General features: G+C 59.0%; 1 protein-coding gene across 2 annotated transcripts in view; it reads left to right on the plus strand.

The window, feature by feature from the left end:
• The first annotated feature begins 3,224 nt into the window (after nt 1-3,224).
• UVSSA (UV stimulated scaffold protein A) overlaps nt 3,225-16,568 on the plus strand; it is a 43,087-nt gene continuing 29,743 nt past the window's right edge. Inside the window, exons 1-7 of one of the 2 annotated variants that reach the window (XM_025385838.1) lie at nt 3,225-3,394; nt 4,263-4,362; nt 5,565-5,895; nt 7,573-7,693; nt 8,889-9,272; nt 10,580-10,692; nt 10,974-11,102. In XM_025385838.1, coding sequence (XP_025241623.1) covers nt 4,265-4,362; nt 5,565-5,895; nt 7,573-7,693; nt 8,889-9,272; nt 10,580-10,692; nt 10,974-11,102 — 1,176 coding nt within the window. In that variant the 5' untranslated portion in view covers nt 3,225-3,394; nt 4,263-4,264. Of the gene's footprint in view, nt 3,395-3,442; nt 4,049-4,262; nt 4,363-5,564; nt 5,896-7,572; nt 7,694-8,888; nt 9,273-10,579; nt 10,693-10,973; nt 11,103-16,568 lie in introns of those variants that run through there. The other variant, XM_025385837.1, reaches the window with a different exon arrangement.

Consider the following 16,568-nt stretch of genomic DNA (forward strand, 5'->3'; position numbering starts at 1 on the left):
TCAAAAAAAAAAAAAAAAAAAGTATTTATAGAATTTTTCATTCCTTTTATAGTTTGGCTCTGGTATCATTTTCCTTTCATCTGAAGAGCATCCTATAACAGTTTCTGGACTGCAAATCTGCTGGTCATAATTCATGGAGCTTTTGTCTGAAAATGCTTTTGTATCACCTGTTTTAAAAGGCTATATTGCTGCATATATAGTTCTAGATTGACAGTATTTTTTCTTTTACCATCTTAAAGATGTTCCATTTTCTTCTGGCTTGCTTTTGTTGTTGTTGTTGTTGGGGGTGGAAGGGACAAGAAATCTTTGGCTTCTTTGCGCCTATATGTCATATGCCTTTTTTACTCTGACTGCTTCTAAGATTTATCACTAGTTTTCTGCAATTTAAGATGTGCCTTGGGTGGTTTTGTTTATACTGCTTGGGTTTTATCATCTCAAAGTTTCTGTTGGTTCTTTTAAAATGTCTTTTAGAAGTATCTTCTAATTCTTGGCTGGGTGCAGTGACTCACCCCTATAATCCCAACACTTCGGGAGACTGAGGTGGGCAGATCACTTGAGGCCAGGAGTTCGAGACCAGCCTGGCCAATATGGTGAAACCCTGTCTCTACTAAAAATACAAAAATTGGCTGGGCATGGTGGTGGGTGCCTGTAATCCCAGCTGTTTGGGAGGCTGAGACACAAGAATCATTTGAACCTGGGAGGCAGAGGTTGCAGTGAGCCGAGATCGCGTCACTGCACTCCAGCCTGGGCGACAGTGCAAGACTCCGCCTCAAATGAAAACAAAAAAAATAAAATATCGTCTAATTCTTATCATGATTTATCTTGGCTTTCTAATCTTATCCAGCATTCAACAAATATTGAGCACTACTTTGTGTCTGGCTTCATGAAACAAAACAAAGATCTCTATTTTTATGGACTGTATGTTTTAGGGGTGAAGAGAAAAAAGCGAATCAGCTAGTAAGATAGTAAGTCTGTGTGATACAAAGCCAGAAGTGCCCTGGGAAGAAGCGGAGCAGGTTAAGAAAACGGCCGGGGGGGTGGGGGGGTCCTGAGCCGGGAAGGCGGGAAGGTGCAGAAGTGTTTGCTCAGGGGTGAGACATGAGCAGTGGCTGGACGGAGATGGGGAAGGAGCTCTGGATACTGGCAGAAGCTTCCTGGCAGAAGGATCTGCTCCCCAGAGGCCCAGTGTGATAGCAAGAGCAGGTTGGAGAAGTCGACCGGTGGGATGTAGGGGGCGGCAAACGCAGGCCACGACAGGTTTTGCTTTGCTCTGGGATGGGAGCTGTAGGAGGATTGTGTGTGGAGCAATCCTGTGATCCGACCTTAGACTTTCAAAGGTCCCTCTGGTTGCTGCATAATGGTCTAGGGGTACCAGGGCACAAGTGAAAGACGAGGTGACAGCAGTGACCCACTGCAGGGGTGGCCGGGAATTGGCAGTGGCAATGAGGCAGTGGGACCTGCTCAGATCTGGATGTGTTCTGAGGGTAGGGCTATCAGGATTTGCAAACCAAATGGGTATGGAGTGAGGAAGTGAGAAGCCCAAGTGAGTCAGGTAATTGGTCCAAGCGAACAGAAGGATGAGGGCAGGCCAGGCGCGGTGGCTCTCGCCTGTAATCCCAGCACTCTGGAAGGCCGAGCCGGGCGGATCACCGGAAGTCAGGAGTTTGAGACCAGCCTGACCAACATAATGAAACCCCATCTCTACTAAAAATTCAAAAATGAGCTGGGCGTGGTGGTGGGCACCTGTAATCCCAGCTACTCGGGAGGCTGAGGCAGAAGAATTGCTTGAACCCTTGAACCCAGGAGGCGGAGGTTGCAGTGAGCCGAGATCGCGCCACTGCACTCCAGCCTGGGTGACAAAGCGAGACTCCGTCTCAAAAAAAAAAAAAAAAAAAAAAGGCTGCAGGGCCATCAGCTGATAGAGGGCAGTGGACAGTGGACGGGCAGCTTGGCTGTGCTGTAGAGCCTGAGGGCTGAGAGGACACCCCGGGGCAGTGTAAAAGAAACTGGACTTAGCAATTGGTGAGAGAAGTCGGATAAAGAGAGGGTTTTGTTAGTATGGGAGAAACGGCACCCTTTTATGCTAATGAGAACTAATAACAACAAAAAAACCTGCTGTAGAACACAGAGGGAAACTGCTGGATGGGTGCCTTGGAGGAAGCCACAGGCCGGCGATTGGGTGCACAGGGCAAGGGGCGCTGAGGGAGGATCTGGCTCCAGCTTGCTCAGTGAAGCAAGAGGCTGGGTGAGGAAGGGGTGAGGCGGGGGAGCGGCTCAGGGTGCCTGCAGGCTAGGAGCTGGGAGCCACTGACGCCCAGGGACAGAGGCTGGTGCTGCAGAGAGGGGCGGCGCAGGGAGTCCCTCTTTTCTTTTTTAAAAGAACTGCTTTACTGAGAAACCCACCCAACAAAAATACGATTAACAGGGTTGTGAGCTACCACCACTCTAATGCAAGGGCACGCTCATCCCCCCGAAAAAGAAACCCCGGCCCGCCGCCCCGCCGCCGGCGGCCCCCGCCATGCACCCAGCCCCGGACGCCCAGTTGGGCGTCTGCTCTGCGTGGCCTGTGCCGGGCGCCCCGCGAGTGGGGTGCACACCGCGTTCCTCCTGAGCCACCTCCAGGTCGGTCCGTCCGCAGCCGGCCTCGCACTCCCCTCCGTTCCAGGCTGCGGACCTCGGCGGCAGGACGGACGGCGCCTCTGCTCCTCATTCTGCCCCGGGCCAGCCCGGGCCCAGGGGTATCTGCTGCGTGTCTGGCGCCGAGCTGGGCCCCGAAAACCCCCGAGCCCGCCCAGGGGTTCCCTTCTCGGGCCCGAGCGGGGAGGCGCCGCGTGGTCCAGGGCGCCAGGGTCCAGGGACCCGCGCCCTCCGCCTGGGCAGTCCTCACCGGCCCTCCGCAGGGGAAGGGACCTGGCCGCGAGACTCCGGGCAGGCGTGGCGTTGACACCCAGACCGGAACTTCCTTTCGGCCTCAGTTTCCGGGCCGGCCCCGCCCCCGGCGCCGGCACACCGCAGCCCCTTTAAGGACTTTCTGCGCCCTCCCGCCTCTTTTCTAGCGCGTCTCCCATCCCAGGCTGCCCCGCCCCCGCCGGGAGCGCGCCTACGTCACCGCGCAGACCTCGGCCGCGTCTTTGCGCCTGCGCCTCCTGGGCCAGGGTGAGCCATTGGCTGCCGAGCTCAGGGCACGTGATAGGGGCGGGGCCTTTGCCGGAAGGGATGGGGCAACAGCGAGAACGGCTGCGTCAAGGGGTAGGTGCAGTCGTCGCCGTGGTGACCCCGGCTCCTGAGGCGTCCGGCCCAGGGACAGCCAATGGCTGTAGAGCTCTTGGGCACCTGAGAGGAGGGGCGGTCCGCCCGCCGGAAGGGGCGGGGCGAGGCGAGCGCCGAGTCAGCGGTAGGTGGGGCTGTGGTTGCGCTGGGGGGCGGGGGTCGAGCAGGTTCAGCACCGGCGGCTCTGCGGGCGCCGGGCAGAGACCTGCGGGCGGAGCGTGTCCCGTGTCTTCGAGAGCGCCGGCGGCGGGGCCGGAGGGCGGGCCCAGGGCCGAGTGACAGGCCGCAGCCCCCGAGCACCGCCGAAGGCTGCGCGCCCGCCCGGTGCAGCCGCTGTGCAAGGGCGACCCCGCGGCCCCAGCCTCGCGCGGCCCCGCCGGGCCGCTGCTTTCCCCGGGTAGGGCGCAGCTCCCCAGCCTCCGCCCCGGCCTCCCCTGGCGCTTCCTTCCGGGTCCTTCGGCCTTTTCCTGGCAGTGCTGCAGGCTCTCGCCTCTTCCCACCCTGCACGCCGCGGTGCTCGACCCTGGGCCTCCGGGCGGGCTGCCTCCGTTAGGGCCGCCCCTGGCCTCCGGGCGCGACTTTCATTGATCTCAGAATTTCTTGGCTCTTTTTGGCCTCTGCAGCCTTGCTGGAGGCTGCCCTGCGGAATCAGTGAATAAGGGAAACAGCAACAGTCACGTTAGGCAAAAGCTGATTTGGACAGTGCCACTGGTTCTTAACGCACGGCCCTCAGTGCAGCGTCCCACACGCAGGGGATTGTAGAGGTCCCGAGTTGAAGGTTCACTTTTAAAACTGACCGTAATCACCGCTGTAAAGGCCTTGCCGGACACATTTCCCAGAGAGGCGCCCTCAGAGGTAAGGGCAGATGGACCCCAGGCTCAGGGTCCTCCTGGAACTTTCGGTTTATAGTAGAGCCCAGTAAACACGTTAATAACAGCAAGAACTATAAAATACAGATGGTGATTTAGCATTTGTGCCTTACCTATTTCTAGATATGGATCAGAAACTTTCGAAGTTGGTAGAAGAGCTCACAACTTCAGGAGAACCCAGACTAAATCCTGAGAAAATGAAGGAACTGAAGAAAATTTGCAAGTATGTCTTAGGGTTTAGTAACTCACAGTAACTGACTGGCCCACAGAGCCCAGGACACACACAGGGCCCTGCCCTCCTGCCCCGACCTGGGAGAGAATCACCCAATGACACACCCAGGACATTTTCTCAGGGCCCTGCAGTACCCAGCTCTGATGGGTGGTCATGTTCTGGGTTTGGGGCGTGTGGCGATGCAGACCCATCACTGCTCCGTGCTTGGTGCTTCTCTCTTCATTCCCGTTTCCTGAGTGCACATATGTGATTTAGAGAGAAACGTGTGTCTTTTTCTTTGCTGTTGGACTTTGCGAAGGGAGAGAAGAGAGCTTGCTGATGGGCGAGTTGGTCCATTGCCTTTAGGGTATGTTCACCCCTGTTCACTTCTCCCTCCGGGGAATACACCGCCCAGGATCTCTGCAGGTCACCCTCAGGCAGCCAGAGATTCATGGGGGAAGCAGAACTTCCCCTCGGAGGGTGAAGCATAAGTCGAGGACACTCATTATCCTGTATCCTGCGTTTGTAAAACGAGAACTTACAGATTGTTTATAGAGTAATGGAGTGTTGACATTTTAATAGAAAATTTCACGTCAGATTTTGCAGCATGCACCAGGAAATCCAATTCGCAATGGTTTATGTGGGGCCAGGAGCTGGGAAGAGGAGCATTCAGGAGGGGCTGGGACATGTCCCGAGCTCTAGGCCTTCCCTTCCTTCCCACATCAGGAGGCACCCAGCTGAACAGAGTGCGTACTGGGCGGTGTGCGTTTGTGCTGGGCGGTCTGCGTTGTGCCGGGTGGCATGTGTTTAAAGGGCCGGATGGTTTGTGTTTCAGGCTTTGCTGTAAGGCCTCAGCTCTGTGAACGCCGCTGTAGATGATGCAGCTGGTTTGATACATGGGCCACATTCCAATGAAACTTTGTGAATGACCACCGACATTTGAAGTCTATATAATTTTCACATTTCACCAAGTATTTTTCATTTGTTTCAACATTCTTGGCCTGTGGGCCACACAGAAACAGGCAGGGGCTGGGGAACTAGATGGGGCCCTTGGGCGGCAGTATGCAGACCCTGCTCTAGAAAAGGGGAGAACGAAGATGGGAAGGCAGTGGTGGTCCCTGCCACACGTGCATGCGGCATCCCTTTACGGAGAGTCTCCCCCGACCCATCCTCTGCATGCGGGGCAGTTGGGTCAGGCTGGCTCGTATCTCCAGGTCTTCAGAGGAGCAGCTGAGCCGTGCCTACCGCCTGCTGATAGCACAGCTGACCCAGGAACACGCCGAGATCCGCCTCTCAGCCTTCCAGATCGTGGACGAACTCTTTGCCAGGTCTCACCAGTTCCGGATGCTGGTTGTTTCCAACTTCCAGGAGTTCCTGGAGCTCACGCTGGGCACGGATCCCGCACAGCCTCTGCCACCCCCCAGGGAGGCGGCACAGAGGCTGAGGCAGGCGGCCACCCGGGCCGTGGAAGGGTGGAATGAGAAGTTCGGGGAGGCCTACAAGAAGCTTGCCTTGGGCTACCACTTCTTAAGACACAACAAAAAGGTAGGTGGGCCTGGCCCATTTTCTCAGAGACTCTGGTTACCTGACATGAGGAGGGCAGACTGTACCAGGGTGAAGATGCACTTCCTGTCGGACCTGGCACGGCAGGGGCCTGCTTGGCCTTGCCTGAGCACCCCGGCTACCAGACCATCCGTGGAATGTGGGAAAGTGGACAGCAGCTGGGGTCAGGGCCTCCCTGAGAGGGGCGGCGCAGCTCTGAGAGGAAGGGCATAAGCTGTGTGTGTGGATGGAGCTGAGGTTGCATGCGTAATTTTTTATGTGTGTGTAGGAGACAAAGGAAAAGCCATTCCAACTTCTCAGATGCAGCATTTTCTATGGCAGTGGCCCCTGGACTCTGGGACCTGTCCCAACCTTGCACTTTAAGGCTCCACCTGGATCCTGCTGTGGGCTCTGGCTGGTTCCTGGCATGATGAAACCCACCAGGATCTGCTACTGTGGCCTGAACCCAGCCTCACTGCCCAGACCTTACCGTGCCCCTTACCCCACCTGCCACGAAGGCTCAGGCCTCCCCAGTGCAATGACCCGGCCCCGCTGGCTTCCCTGTGTGCCCTTGGAGTGCCTTGTCTCCCAGGGTTCATGCTCAAGGGTTGTTTCAGACCCCTGGGTCCAGTCAGCAGCCCCTGCCTGCCAATGGAACAAGCACACTGCTTGCCTACCTGTGAGGTACTTGCTGTGAGAAGTCTCGTTGCCTCTTTTGAGTTAGCAGATGTGCTGGCGTTCCCAGGCTCCGACAGCAGAGAGGTGTGCATTGTGTTTTGTTGTAATGCACTGTGAATAGCTAGGTGTGAGGGTGCACACCCGTAGTCCCGCTGACTCTGGAAGCCGAGGCTGGTGGGTCACCTGGTCCTGGGAGTTTGAGTCCAGCCTGGGCAACACAGCAAGACCCCTGGCTCTTAAAAAAAAAAAAAAAAAACATTGTGAACTTACAGATGTGCAGGGCTCCCGGCCACACGTGGATGCTGTGTCTTTTGTTAGGCTTACTTGAGCTTTATCTTCCTCACATTCTGTATAGATGGCCCTAGTTTTTGTTATGGTGGTGGTGGTGGTTTTTGAGACAGGGTCTCGCTCTGTCCCCCAGGCTGGAGTGCAGTGGTGCGACCTCGGCTCACTGCAACCTCCACCTCCCTGGTCTGAGTGATCCTCCTGCCTCAGCCTCCCAAGTAGCTGGGACTACAGGCGCCTGCCACCACGCCCAGCTATTTTTTTTTTTTTTTTGAGACGGAGTCTCGCTGTGTCGCCCAGGCTGGAGTGCAGTGGCACGATCTCAGCTAACTGCAAGCTCCGCCTCCCTTGTTCACGCCATTTTCCTGCCTCAGCCTCCTGACTAGCTGGGACTACAGGCGCCCACCACCACGCCTGGGTAATTTTTTGTATTTTTAGTAGAGACGGGGTTTCACGGTGTTAGCCAGGATAGTCTCGATCTGCTGACCTTGTGATCCACCTGCCTTGGCCTCCCGAAGTGCTGGGATTGCAGGCATGAGCCACCGCGCCCAGCCTAATTTTTGTATTTTTAGTACAGATGGGGTTTCACCGTGTTAGTCAGGCTGGTCTCGAACTCATGACCTCATGATCTGCCCGCCTTGGCCTCCCAAAGTGCTGGGATGACAGGCGTGAGCCACCACGCCCGGCCGACCCTAGTCTTTATTTTCAATTGCTCAGGTGGATTTTCAAGACACAAATGCTCGGACTCTGGCAGAAAGAAAGAGAGAAGAGGAGAAGCAGAAGCACTTGGATAAAATTTACCGAGAAAGAGCCAGCCAGGCGGAGAGGGAGATGCAAGGCAAGTGCCCAGGACAGAGGGAGGGGCCCACACCTCTGGGGGTTGCCCGTGGTCTGGTAGTTCATTCTCCTGGTCCCAGGGCCCCGGCCGCAAGGGACCCAGGTTTTGAGACAGGCTAGGTAGAGATGATTCACGTCGGGCTGGAAGGCATTCTCAGCCATAGGACCCCGCCCAGCACCCTGCAGGGGCCTCCTGGGCCGACCATGCCTCTCCCGCGCCCTCTGGTGGTCACGTTCACCCACGCCCGTTTGCTGCGCAGACCCCTGGACAGAGATACCGGGCACAGGTGTGCCTGTGGGCAGTGGTCTGAGCCCCAGCCTGGCTGAAGGCCCTGCCGCTTGTTTATTTTGTGACTGCCTTGCCAGCCCCTTCCCCAAAACTTCACCGTTTGCTTCCCGGCAGTCAGCCTTTCTCGTGAGTGTCATCACGATGGTGTGAGGAGTGGGTGCCACGGCCCTCCTGAGATACCTCCTGGCATGGGTGGAGGCACAGCCGTGTCTTCAGACTACATGTGCCCCAGATCCTTCCCCTGACTGTGGTTCCAGACGCGGGCCCTGCCACAGGCCACTTCTGGGAAACGCAGGCCTCAGGGGAACCCACAAGGCAGGCAGCCAGGCGCCTAGACGATGAGGAGGCCACCAGGAGGAAAGCTGCTCCAGCCCGAGAGTTGTGGCATGAACAAAGCTGTTTTGTTGCCCCAGGAAGGAGGTGCAGCCGTGTCCTGGGAAGTGCAGGCGGGCTGACCTCCCTGCACACTCGTGCTCGCTACCCAGGGGTGCAGAGAGGTTGCCTGCAGGCCCAGCTGCTGAGCTGGGTGCTTTAGGAAGCAGTTGAAAAGTGCACTGCACAGCCGGGCACAGTGACTCACACCTGTCATCCCAGCACTTTGGGAGGCCAGGGCGGGCGGATCACTTGAGTCCAGCAGTTCGAAGCCAGCCTGGGCAACATAGCAAGACCCTGTTTCTACAAAAAATTAGTTGATGGTATCACGTGCCTGTAGTCCTAGCTAATCGGGAGGCTGAGGCAGGAGGACTACCTGAGCCTGGAAGGTTGAGGCTGGGGTAAGCTGTGATTGTACCACTACATTCCACCTGAAAAGTGACGCCCTGCGGGGAGTGGGCCTCTGGGTGTGGTTTTGGGTGGGCTGGTGCTTTTGCTCCACATGGTGATGCAAACAGGTGTCTTGATCTGGCAGAAATGTCTGGAGAAATTGAATCCTGCCTGACGGAGGTAGAGAGCTGCTTTAGGCTGCTGGTGCCTTTTGACTTTGATCCGAACCCGGAGACAGAATCGCTTGGCGTGGCTTCCGGCACATCCGATGCCCTTCACTCCTCCTGCGCGGGCCAAGTGGGCCCTTGCTGGTCTGGCACCCCTGACCCCTGGGACGGGGAGCAGCCCTGCTGCAGTAGAGACCTGCCTGCCTCTGCAGGCCACCCCAGAGCGGGCGGCAGGGCACAGCCACCCCAGACAGCCACAGATGACCCCTCCGATGAGGATGAGGACAGTGACCTTGAGGAATTTGTGAGGAGCCACGGGCTTGGCTCACACAAGTACACGCTGGACGTGAAGCTCTGCTCAGGTAACTGCCTTCCCAGGATCTTTGCGGCGCCGCCCTGCCCCAGCTCCCAGGTGCCCCTACCTCACTGGCACCCGGTCCCGGAGCTTTGGACTGCAGGGGCCTCCCCTGGGGGGCTAGATCGGGGTCACCACCAGGTTTTTCCTTTCTGTGTGGCCTCTGCACTGGGATCCCCCCACCCATGCCAGGCCTCTGTGGCCACAGAGACACTTCTAAGAGCTCATGGCAGCCCCCACCTCAGCGAGGCTGTGGACAGAGCAAGGACCCGCAGAATTGGGGTGAGGTGGGGTCTCGAGGCTGGTGTGGTCCTCGAAGGATGAGGGAGCACAGGCCTGACCACCAAGTGACCAGGAGCCCTGGGCAGGCTGTGTGGGCGTCCCGCCAGCTCACAGGCCTGTCACGGTCCCGTGTTGCCATGAGGGGTCAGGTGGCACCCACCCTTGCTGGGAGGAAAACGTGATCCAGAAATGGCCACTCGCAGCCTTGGCACTGCAGCCTGGGTGGGTGAGGGTTGCTGAGACGCAGCCGCCCTCCGCTCCCCCGGCCCCAGCTTCATCCCAACCCCACTGATGCCCCCCTTGGGGCCCTTTGGGTCTGGGCATGGCTTCAAATCGCTTTCTTTGAGGAACCTGTTTCTTTGGAAGCAGGCACAGCTGGTGTCCCTTCACCAGGGCCAGGAGGCAGCCGGGCTGGGAAGCTGCTGGGAGAACTGATCCTCAGGGCTCAGCTGCCCGGAGGTGCCTCAGCAGTGAGGCTGCAGGCCTGTGCGGGGTGGACACCGCTGCTGCCAGCCCAGGGCTGTCCTTGCCTGCACAGAGCTCAGCCCTGTGCCGGACGCTGAGCGTGCCACAGTGGGGGAAGCCACGGCAGAGCAGAGCTAGAGCTGGGGTGTCCGGCGGAGGAGAGGCCAGGGTGGGTGGGGGCCGGTGAGGCTGGACTGGGCAGGCCCCGTCCTGTGGGATAGTCTGTGGAGGGGAAGGTTCTGTGCCTGGCGGGTTGGGGGAGTGAGTAGAAGAGGCCATGGGTGGTCTTGCCCCTCCAGATGGGATGGCTGCAGCCAAGGAGATTGAGACACAGGCAGTGGAGCTGTGTGTGAGGGGAGGCTTCGGTGTGAAGCCACAGTGTTCTTTTCTAAGATCATAAAACACTTCCTTCTCACAGCATCAGGTTTGGGATTCCTGGGGGCAGGCATGGGCATCTGGCAGGTTCCCCTCAGGCTAGAGCAGCCTTCACTGCGTGGTCCGCCTCTCCGGGGCCTGTGGGAGATGCCAGCCGGCGCCCTCGGGTGACCTCTGTGTGCCTCTCCCCAGAGGGCCTGAAGGTGCAGGAAAATGAGGACAACCTCGCTGTCGTCCACGCCGCCCGCGACACACTCAAGCTCATCCGGAACAAGTTCCTGCCGGCCGTGTGCTCGTGGATCCAGGTGAGCCTCAAACCTGGGACCTGTGGGTGGAGGGCCGTGTGCAGAGCGCCAGGCGTGGGGGGTCCCTTTCTTGGGGGCGCTGTGGCCCGGAGGCGTGGTCTGGTGACTTGAAAGGTCCCTGACCCGCAAGGGCTCTGTCCCTCACCTGCAGCTTCGTCCTCTGCACCCCAGATGTACCAGAGACCCCCTGGTCCGGTGGACCTGGCGTGTGCCTCCCGGCGGGACAGCTTCCTGGGGCCTGCCGGCCAGGCCCCTGAGCTATTCGCACCCCCGTTTTGCAGCGCTTCACCCGCGTCGGGACCCACGGTGGATGTTTAAAGCGCGCCATTGACCTGAAGGCGGAATTGGAGCTTGCGCTGAGAAAATACAAGGAGCTGGACATCGAGCCCAAGGGAGGGCAGAGGCACAGGGTGAGTGGGCAAGCGGGAAGGTGTCCCAGAAGGCCTCAGTGGGGGAGGAGAAGCTGTGGCGGGCTGCACCCTGGGCCTGTGGGCCTGGCAGAACCCAACCACACCCCAAGCCCACTCAGCCCCAGCAAGGGCTTCCTGTGAGCCCAGGGTCGTCGCCGTGGCAGAGGGGATGGTGCAGCTGTTGGGTGCTGCCCGGCTGCCGTGTATGGTAGCTGAGCAGAGGTGCTGAGTGCTGCTCGTGCCTCCAGGAAGCCACCAGTCAGGCTGTGCCCCCACAACTCCTTCTAGGGAGTCATCCGCAATGCGGCGCCTGTCCTGGTGGGCACTGTGTCCACCAGAGGAGAGACCCCCGGCAAGCCCTCAGACAACCAAGAGGGTCACCACGGGCTCCAGTGCACTTAGGGGTGGAGACTTGGGTTACTGTCTGCTGAGCTTTGCGAGGGGCTTGGGAGGGTCGTAGGGGGCACTGCACTTCCCTGAGCAAGGAGCATAGGGTTAGAAGGGGCAGGGCCACCATGAGGGGCTGGAGGCTGGAGGGAGGTACGGGGTGCCTCTGGCGGGGTGAAGCTGGGAGAAAAGACCGTCGCATTGGGTGTGTTGGAGCCGGTCGAGGGTGGCGGTGCCCGGCACGCTGCTGTGCCAGGGCCTTGAACTGCCTGAGCACAGAATGGAAATCCGGGCCTCAGTGCCTGGAAGGGCCTGAGAGCTGGGGTCCTCTGCAGATGTCCTCTGCGGCACCTAGCAGTCAGGCCTTGGGACTGGAGGCACACCGCGGCCACCCTGGGCTCGCACAGCAGTGCTGTCTCTCAGGCGCCTCTCCCTCAGGGAACCCAAGCCCTGAACCCCAACACCCCTGAACTCGGACCCCAAACCCAGCCCTGGCCTGGGAGATGCTGGCCTTTTGGCTCTCCCCACGTTAAGGAAAGCTTTGGGGTGGAAGTGACATCGTGCTCCTGGCTGAGGAAGAGGTCGGGTTCCACAGCGGCAGACGTGCGGGGCCATGGAAGTGGAGGGCCGGGAAGCTCCTCTGGATGAAATGCTGAGCCTGTGGTTTTCCCCGGGTCAGTGGCCCGCGTCCCCAGCATGGCGGGGGTGTGCAGACGCCCCGGGGCCGGCAGAGGGCGAGCTTGCTTTTCTCCTTTAAGTCCAAAACTGATTCCCGGAGAATTTATAGTCATGTGGGAGCCCGGTGACCGCGCCGCTCGCCACTCGTGTGTGGCGGTGTTTGTGGGTGCTGGTCAACACCTCGCTCCACGAGGAAATGCTTTTGTGAGTTGTGACAAAAATATACTTTTTGCAATGAGAAAGCATGCTGGTCTAGGCTGGGGAGGAAGATGGTGAGTGCTGTCAGCACGTCAGGATCAGGGTGAGCCCACTGCTCACGCCCAGCGCACTCAGGCCCACAGGATGGCAGCTGCAGGATCAGGCCCCGATGGCAGCCCCTGTCACCGCTGCCGAGTGGGCCGCGTGGGGGCTGCCGGCTGTGTCAGGGCGCTTCCCTGTGGCTCACACTGGGGCCCTTTGAAGGTCACTGCCCAGTCTCCACGGCACGGGTGAGGCTTGCTGGAGCCTCACGCTGAGACCCTGTACCAGGCACTGCCCCTGTGCAGCCGCCACCCTGGACTCACCTGGCGCGGCTCCTGCAGTCTGCAGTTTTGTCTGAAGGTGGCTGGTGGGCCTTTGCCTGGCAGTGGAAACCCCTGGGGCAGCTGGCTTATTGGTGAGGGTCCACAGAGCAGAGCGGGTTGATGGGTGGCATGGTCTAGTCTCATCAGGCCTGGGCCTCTCCAGTTGGCACAGTCCTTTTAGTACCAGCAGCAGTGCTGGGGCTGGGGCAGCCAGGTGGCTCTCCTTGGCCTGAGGTTCTGGCAGTGGAACCTTCTGGAATGTCTGGTACTCCCCCTGCCTGCATCTCATAGCTCCACAGCGTCTGGGACGGCCCCCAGCTGGGGCTGGCTGGTGGAAGTGCGTCTGGGCAGCCTCCGGGGCTGCTGGCAGCTTGGCCTACTTGGGTGAGGATGAGGAGCTGCTGCTCCCCGAGTTGGGACTCTAATTCAGCACAGCCGCGGTACCGGCAAGGCCTGCAGGCTCCCGGCCATGGCTGACTTGCACCCACAGCTCCACCTCACCCTAGTGGATGCAAACTCCCTTGTGCCAGGGGCCCTGCATGCTCTTCCGTGAGTGTTCAGCTCCGCCTGGCCCCTGCCCTGTGTGGGCTTAGGAGAGCTGGCCTCCCGGACCTCTGCCGGCTGCAGACCCCTGCTGGCTGTACCCTCCTGGCTGCAGCGCCAGCCCCTCCTGCCACAGGGCTGCTCGGGGGTGCTATATTCAGGGCCTGGTCTGTGGGGGCCAGGGCCCGCAAGATGGGTGTGGGCCAGGCCATGCAGGAGAGTGCTGGGCAGGGCATGGCCGCCTGAAGGACCCCAGCTGCTGCTGCTCCCACCCACCAGGTCCCGGGGACCCTGCCAATGCTGTTAGCTGTCTCTGAGCTTCTGAGTGACTGACGTGAGCGTCTCACACCCCACGTGGTGGAGCTACCAGCACCGCTCCTCCGTGGCGCATGACCCTAGCCCTTGGCACGCAGGCAGCCACCCTGACCCAGCGCCTGGGACCTGCTGCCCTTCCACTGTCCTTCCTCACTCCTGCTGGCCGAGGGCCCACTCCTGACCCATCTGTGTGCGTCCTCTTGAGATCTGAGTGGTGGCACTGGGTGGGGGGTGTCTGCGGCCAGGACTGACGGTGCTTGGAGGGCCCCTCGCCCCCTTCGACCACACGGTCTGGCCAGCAGATGCGCCGCAGCTGTGCTTCAGAGCTGGTGAGTGTGCAAGGGCAGCAGGGCCTGTGAGGCTGGATTGAGGATGTCACAGCTCTGGCAGGAAGGGAGGCGCCACGCTGCTCCTTTGTCAGTTGAATGGACACTTTCTAGACTCTTCTCCGCAAACTGATGTTTTTTAAAGCACTGCTCTGAAGTCCTTAGAGATTTTGCTCGCGGCAGCTGGAGTGGGAGGAGCTGCCTGGAGATGAAGTGATTGGCGGGCTTGCCTGGCTCAGGTGAGCGGTGCTTCCCAAAATAAATGCCGCGGTGCCACTGCGGTATCTGTCCATCTCCCTCCTGGCTCCGCGCGGCCACCGCGTCCGAGTGGCGCGTATGCGGCAGGTGGCTGGCTGACGAACGCGGATGTTAATTAGAGCCGTTTTAATTAGAAATTATGAATGAGGTGCTCCTCGTTAATTTTCGAATAAAATTTACAGAGGGTTTAAATCACTTCCCTCAGCGTCTCCCCATTTAGCACGGGATTGGCGTCGTTAACTCCGTGTGTAGAACAGAACACGCTAATTCAATCATGCCTGCTTTAAATATTTTTAGAACTTCCAACAATTGTGTAGGAGATGGGAACACGCAGCGCTGCTAGCTGCAGGCAGGAGCCCGGAGCCCAGCGCTGGAAGGCCCAGCCCATCCTGTGGCGGCTCTGGCCGGTGCTGGTGCCGAGGCTCTCAGGCAGTCACCCGGGAGCAGACACCATGTCTTTCCTTTTTATCATTTCCGCTTGGTTTCTACGTAGTATTGTTTTCCTTTTGACACAGATGTTCTGTCTTCAGAAAATGCTCACGCTGGTTTGAATACGTGTGCTGTGCGTTTGGAGCGCCTCTGTGGCTCCCGTCCGTGTGCCGTGCGTTTGGAGCGCCTCTGTGTGGCTCCCGTCCGTGTGCCGTGCGTTTGGAGCGCCTCTGTGGCTTCCGTCCGTGTGCCGTGCGTTTGGAGTGCCTCTGTGGTTTCCGTCCGTGTGCCGTGCGTTTGGAGTGCTTCTGTGGCTTCCGTCCGTGTGCTGTGCGTTTGGAGTGCCTCTGTGGCTTCCGTCTGGGAGCAGGCTGAGGGTGAATCTCCTGGATCGATGTGCAGCGTCATTTGGTAGATTGAGCGTCCAGCCTTGCCGCACTCCAGGGCAGGTGTGATCATCCGTGGCTGCGTCATTCACTGAGCTGATAAAAATCCTCTGGAAACTTTCACATTGCCTGCTGCCAAATTACATAGCTCAGATCACCAATTACTTTGTATTGTATAATTAACAAAATATTAATTTCCTATCAGGCAGTGAGTCAGAAAACCATCTTAAGCATCGTTTCCTTTAGTACTGTCAGCGTGGCTCTTTCCTTCTGCTAGTTACTGGGTTACTTGTTTCCATGGCTGAAAGATGCATTTGTTTTTGTTCTCGCCGGTGTTGAGGCTGTTGGGGCAGCCACGTGGGTTCGGCCGTGGGTGCGTCCTCCGTTGCTCACAGAACTGGAGTCGTCCCCCCAACTCTGTGGTTTTCTTTCTCTGTGGGCTGCCTGTCTGCCTTCTCCACCGGCCTTACCACCAGAGCTCTGATCTTTGGAGTTAGATGCCAGAAGCATTCTCTTGCCCTCTGATGTTCAGTGGGCTCCGGGATGCAGCCGACAGCCTCCTGGGGACCCTGTCAGCCCCTGGGATGGAGGCCCCACCTCCTTTCCCTGCTGTGCGTGAGGGGAAGTTTTCTGTGATGCTCTGGAGCCGTGGGAGTGTCTGACTTCCGGGAGGTGAAAAGGACAGAAACTGAAAACCCAGGGATGAAATGTGGACCCACCAGGCACAGGCAGGGGAGGAGGGACCTAAATCAGCGCTGTCGGGAAACCTTGGACCGCCATAGGGCCGGGAAAGAACCTTCCTGGGTGATGGGGCCCCTCCATCACACCGAAGGCCAAGCCGCCACGTCCGCCGCCGTGTCCGAGGGCCGCCCGCCGGGGGGCGCAGATACACAGGCTCTCTGGAGTCAGCACGGGGAACACGGGGAGAACATCTAAGGCCCAGCTGGGGCTCATGCCAGCCCTCCCTCTCACACAGGTGGCTCAGGCCTGTCTCTTGGGCCTTCACCATCCCTCAGTACCTGTCTGCAAAACAGAGGGCACTTCCCAGACAAGCCCAGCGCTGCTTGAAACACCTCCCCAGGCTGTTACCCCGTTCGTTTGGAAAGCAGCCCTGTGGGGTCGATTGGTTTTCCACCCCATTTTACAGACCGGGAGGCTGAGCCTTGGAGAAGCTGTGTGGGCCCAGCCTCCTTGTCCAGGCCTGGCCGCCTGATGAATGTGAGTGCGCCTGAGGGCTGCCTGACGACCTGGCACTGTGGCCGCACAGCTGAACTTCCGCCCGCTTCCCGGAGGCTGGCATTCTGGCCCCCGTGGGCCCTGGCTGCCCTCTCCTTCCCTGAGAAGGTCAGGCTGAAGCGGGGTCGTTTCCCGCCCCCGTGTGTGTGTGTGTGTGGGGTGTGTGTGTGTGTGTGTGGTGTGTGTGTGTGGTGTGTGTGTGTGTGTGTGGTGTGTGTGTGTGTGTGTGGTGTGTGTGTGTGGTTGTGTGTGTGTGTGTGGTGTGTGTGTGTGGTTGTGTGTGTGTGTGTGGTGTGTGTGGGGGGGTGTGTGTGGTGTGTGTGGTGTGTGTGTGGGGGAGGTGTG

This window comes from Theropithecus gelada, chromosome 5, assembly GCF_003255815.1.
Source record: "Theropithecus gelada isolate Dixy chromosome 5, Tgel_1.0, whole genome shotgun sequence".
In the NCBI taxonomy this organism is placed as follows: Eukaryota; Metazoa; Chordata; class Mammalia; order Primates; family Cercopithecidae; genus Theropithecus; species Theropithecus gelada.